This window comes from Hyalella azteca, unplaced genomic scaffold (assembly GCF_000764305.2).
Source record: "Hyalella azteca isolate HAZT.00-mixed unplaced genomic scaffold, Hazt_2.0.2 contig8592, whole genome shotgun sequence".
NCBI classification, from domain to species: Eukaryota; Metazoa; Arthropoda; class Malacostraca; order Amphipoda; family Hyalellidae; genus Hyalella; species Hyalella azteca.
In genome coordinates, this window is record NW_025938681.1 from 171,268 (window position 1) to 176,936 (window position 5,669).

At 44.4% G+C, this 5,669-nt stretch overlaps 1 protein-coding gene and 1 long non-coding RNA gene across 2 annotated transcripts in view; both read right to left on the reverse strand.

The window, feature by feature from the left end:
* The window catches only part of LOC125178287, a 12,894-nt gene extending 8,418 nt beyond the window's left edge, over positions 1-4,476 (reverse strand). Inside the window, exon 1 of the long non-coding RNA XR_007156842.1 lies at positions 3,820-4,476. This is a non-coding gene — a long non-coding RNA (uncharacterized LOC125178287). The remainder of the gene's footprint in view (positions 1-3,819) is intronic.
* A 790-nt stretch (positions 4,477-5,266) lies between these two features.
* Positions 5,267-5,620, reverse strand: LOC108679855 (integumentary mucin C.1-like). Its single transcript, XM_018168583.1, has one exon. The coding sequence runs from the start codon at positions 5,618-5,620 to the stop codon at positions 5,267-5,269; it is 354 nt and encodes a 117-aa protein (XP_018024072.1).
* Between the last annotated feature and the right edge of the window lie 49 nt (positions 5,621-5,669).

Consider the following 5,669-nt stretch of genomic DNA (forward strand, 5'->3'; position numbering starts at 1 on the left):
CACGCAGGTGTACACGGCACCTACGCGTACACGTGTGTGCACGCAGGTGTACACGGCACCTACGCGTACACGTGTGTGCACGCAGGTGTACACGGCACCTACGCGTACACGTGTGTGCACGCAGGTGTACACGGCACCTACGCGTACACGTGTGTACACGCAGGTGTACACGGCACCTACGCATACACGTGTGTGCACGCAGGTGTACACGGCACCTACGCGTACACGTGTGTGCACGCATGTGTACACATTACAGATACACGTACACGTTACCGTACGCGGCAGGAATCACTATTTTCCAGACAGTAACGGCCTAAATTTCGTCTTAAATAACGAAATAACGACATTATAATAACGTACCTACGGAATATCGTCATGTAGAACTTTAAGAATATTGTCACGAATAACGTCTTGATTTACATTTTACACGTACCCCGAAGTGGTACATATGCGTGCCACGAAGTATATTTCTAGTGGTACATAGTACAGGGTTGCACAATGGCCTAAAAAACGGCCAAGTCCGCGAACAAAAAAGGCCAAAAAAGGCCTATGACCCAACATGTACTAGTAAAAATGTAGGTTCGGGTATAAAAATTCCGTTTCTTTTATTTTGCAGTTTTTAATTTTAGTTAAGAAGTACCCTTATCATGAATTTCAGCTGGTCAAATGAAATTTAAATGTGTGAAATTGCTCCAGCATCACAACATGCTAGACAGAAGTGATGAACTATGATACAATATGCAAGACAGAAGTGATGAACTATGATACAATATGCAAGACAGAAGTGATGAACTATGATACAATATGCAAGACAGAAGTGATGAACTATGATACAATATGCAAGACCTGTCTCTTATACACATCTAGATGTGTATAAGAGACAGGCGTGAGTCAGGGCTGGGAAAACCAGCAGTGCCAGCAGTTGTCAGCATGAGTAGCAGCGTGAGTCAGGGCTGGGAAAACCAGCAGTGCTGCCAGCAGCTGTCAGCATGAGTGGCAGCGTGAGTCAGGGCTGGGAAAACCAGCAGTGCTGCCAGCAGTTGTCAGCATGAGTGGCAGCGTGAGTCAGGGCTGGGAAACCCAGCAGTGCTGCCAGCAGCTGTCAGCATGAGTGGCAGCGTGAGTCAGGGGCTGGGAAAACCAACAGTGCTGCCAGCAGCTGTCAGCATGAGTGGCATCGTGAGTCAGGGGCTGGGAAAACCAGCAGTGCTGCCAGCAGTTGTCAGCATGAGTAGCAGCGTGAGTCAGGGCTGGGAAAACCAGCAGTGCTGCCAGCAGCTGTCAGCATGAGTGGCAGCGTGAGTCAGGGGCTGGGAGTGCTGCCAGCAGTTGTCAGCATGAGTAGCAGCGTGAGTCAGGGGCTGGGAAAACCAGCAGTGCTGCCAGCAGTTGTCAGCATGAGTAGCAGCGTGAGTCAGGGGTTGGGAAAACCAGCAGTGCTACCAGCAGTTGTCAGCATGAGTAGCAGCGTGAGTCAGGGGCTGGGAAAACCAGCAGTGCTGCCAGCAGCTGTCAGCATGCGACAGCTTTAGACAAAGTTGCTCTAAATGTTGGTAGCGCAACAATTTTGTTCTGCTGGAGGTAGAAGTAAGCTTGCAGAAGTAGATCTACAACTTCCCAACTGGCAGGGTTGCAATTCAACAGCACCATGTTCTAAATAATGAGATAAAAAATGGTATAGAGATCGGTATGGTGCACCACTTCTTGGCTTCTTACAGCGCAGAAATTGAGCAGAAGCGACGTGTTCGTGATCTCAATGTGTTAATAAGAACTGAAGCTACGTTTGACAAACACATCGCGGCAATAGTTGCAAAAGGCAGGCAACAGATGGGGGGGAATTTGGCGGACATTTCTAACAAGATAATCGGCATCAATGGTTATTGTAATTACGCTTTTCAGAGCCCTTGTGCTCTTCATTCTCGAGTACTGCTGCCAGCTTTGGGCACCTCTCAATCCGAGCGCGGTGAGACAACTGGAGGCAGTCCAACGGACCTTCACCACCAGGATCAGCGTGATGAGGGACTGGGCTACTGGGATAGGTTGGAGCATCCAAGACTATACTCAGTTGAGAAGAGAAGGGAGAGGTGTATATAACACTATAACACTTGGAAGGTGATAACCGGACAGGATCCAAACATTGAAAGCGAGACATTCAGAATAGTGACATATCACAATCAAAGGAGGGGAAGAATGTAGAGGATATCCCAATTAAACAATCTGAACTGCGGCCATAGTTCAAACTCTCCGAGAAAGATCACTGTTCTTGGCTGGACCAAGGCTGTTCAACACCATGCCAAAACGGCTTAAACATGCAGCCTTGAGACATTCAGAAGACGACTGGATGCGTTCTTGAGCAAGACCCCGGATCGTCCGGTTATAGGCCACTACCCTCAGCAATTAGCAAGCAACAGCATTTTTGCATTACCTAAATAAATGAAGGATAATGCGCCGTAGTCACGTTTAACAGTCTGGGGACCGGTTGTTATAATTTATCATCTATTAATGCCAGAAAAATACTTGCACGCTTGTTGAAAGTCTCCTGTCAAGAGACGAGATCGTCGATCATTTGCTTCATCTGAGAGCATAAACTTAACCTTAGAACTCTGGAGACTTATAATTAAACATGGTTACTACTTACGATTAAATTAAATTTTTCTATATCTTACTTTGAGTCTTTGCCAATGTGTCTTACGTTTGTTTAGCCTACACTTGCATGTTCAAGCTTCTGCGTTCACTCGTTGAAAATATTTTGTATTAACTTTAAGCCTACAGTGTAGGGCCCAATATTGGTTCTTTTGGGTCTGTGGAGCCCTTGTACTTTAACCACAAACGTAATAGCCCGACTTCAACTTAGACCATAGACCAGCATGCTGCTAGTTGTTGTCTTGGTGCAGCTGAATAACTATAACTGTTTTTATCCCTGTACTGTTTTCCTTGTTTCATCCTAATTGTTCTCTTTTCTATGGTTCTATTTTCTAGGGTTTCCTTCAAATAAGTCAATACTGACACCACTCACAAGGCACTCATGACGCGTCGAGACACCACTTACACACTCTCGTAGGAATAGCATTGTGATCGAACTGATTCGTACATTTAGGCAACCAACAAGGCAAATTTTATAAATAAGTGAAAAAATTGTACAAAAATATTGGCTAAGTCGGTAATTTTTTTTAAACAGATAATTTTTTCCCCTACGAGATATATTTTCCTTTAAAAATCAGATATAAATAATAATAAATAAATCTAGCAATAAGTCAACTATAAGCGAATTTCAAGGACTTTTCTCATGATGAAAAATAAATAGTACGACCAGACCGGACCAGGACCGAGACCGAGACCGGAGTGACGATGAACTATCCAGCAGCTATCTCAATCAATCGTCAGTTATGGAAAGATCAGGTTCCAAAGGCCTGATCCCTTGCGAATCAAGTCACGAAAAGTTCAAGAATCGGCAACAGGCCATGGGCCTATTTCTTCAACGCCGACACTTCTATTCTATTCTATTCTATAAGAATGAGAACATTTTACTCGTCCATGACAATGAGTGATGAACATAAATGACAGAAGGCATAACATAAATGACATATTGAAGGCAATAAGTGCTTATTTTTAGCCATCCATAGTGATCCATATTCTGTTATTGTTAGTAGGCTAATTGCAAATGAAAAATAACATTTCAAAAAGACCAAAAAAGCTGAAAAAATCAAAAAATAAAAAAAAAATGATGAAAAAAAATAAACAAATAATTGATTTTTTATTTATTTATTTTTTTAATCAAAAAAATCACCAACCCTGAGGTGAGTAAAGGCGAGCACTCACCCTTAGCACGGAGAGATGATCTCCACAAATTGGAGTCCAAGGCGGCGGGAATGGGAATGAGGGCAGTGGGAATTGGCAGCAGCACGAACGAGGGTATAGTGGCGATGGGAGTAATGCGCTACGGGAATTGGGGGAGAAAGCAGCAGGAATGAAATAAATGTTGGGGAATAAGGAATCGAAAATGTGGGGAAAATTTAAGGAGAAAAAAGGGAGGAAAGGAGCAGAATTTGTGAAAAAGTGAAAATTTTGCAGAAAACGGAAGCTGGAATTTTGGGAACGAAAATGTCAGTAATTTTGAAACGAAAAGAGCAGAAATGGAAGGGAAAAATGCAAGAATTTGCCCGAAAATGTTACAATTTCACTGATAAATTTTGAAGATGTCAGATTAGCATCAAAGGCAAGGTCGTCGGCAGCTTCTCACGCAGGCCTCCGAAGACGCGTGTCCGTTCCATCTCGCCGAGAAAACACTCCAGATTTTGATTTTAATTTTAAATTCAAATTCAATTGCTTACCAAGAAATTCACTTTGAAATTATCTGACGAAGAATAAACGTTTAAATTAAATCACATGCATCACAGATTCCTTTTACCTCTAGATATAAAAACACTTGAATGTACACAACTGTATGAATGTATGAATGACTGTATGAATGTACATACAGTCCACTAAATCCTGCACTTGTTTTCTTAAGCTCGCATCGTAAGCTGCTTAAGACTTCACTGCACACACGCGCCTGCACAGACCAGATCAACAGTATTATAACCCACGGTATTATAATTCACGGTATTATAAGTCACGGTATTATAAGTCACGGTATTAAAATTCACGGTATTATAAGTCACGGTATTATAATTCACGGTATTATAAGTCACGGTATTATAATTCACGGTATTATAAGTCACGGTATTATAAGTCACGTTATTATAACTCACGGTATTATAACCCACATTATTTAATGGTACCATATATACCGGTACTGCAACCTACGACGCAGCCCCTGCCACGAGGCATTTTTTGCACCAACGTCAGAACTCTGCAGCATCACCAGAACCCTGCAGCACCGTTATAACTCTGCAGCATCACCAGAACCCTGCAGCACCGTTATAACTCTGCTGCACCACCAGAACCCTGCAGCACCGTTATAACTCCTGTCTCTTATACACATCTAGATGTGTATAAGAGACAGTGGTGCCCCAGAAGTTGCAGCCTTTATCTGTGTACAACATGAATCCAAAGTTTTAACTTTCATGGGACTGCGCCCGCTAGCATCTCCATGCCTTAAAGGACTAACTAACAGCGCCCGCCAGCATCCCAATGCTGTAAAAACTAGTGACAGCGCCTGCTATCATCCCAAATGCCTTCAGAGATTAGTGACAGCACCCGCTAGTATCCCAATGCTGCAAAGAACTAGTGACAGCGCCCGCTAGCATCCCAATGTCTTAAATAACTAGTGACAGCGCCTAGTACCTGCAGTAACGTCGGCCGCCAGTGAGCGGTCGGCCGCCGTTTTGATGACCATGGGTTTGCCGCCCACGGCAGCGCACACATTCGCCTGGTTGCTCAGAGACCCGTTTTTGGTCGTGGCCGTTGAGACGAACACCGCGGGCGTGGGTGCGGTGGTTGTGGTGAGCGTGGTGGTTGTGGTGGGCGCTGTGGTTGTGGTGGGCGCGGTGGTTGTGGTGGGCGTGGTGGTTGTGGTGGTTGTGGTGGGTGCGGTGGTTATGGTGGATGCGGTGGTTTTGGCGGGTGCGGTGGTTGTGGTGGGTGCGGTGGTTGTGGTAGGCAGGTCTCTTATACACATCTAGATGTGTATAAGAGACAGGGGTAACATAGACCGGCTTGGAAGTTAA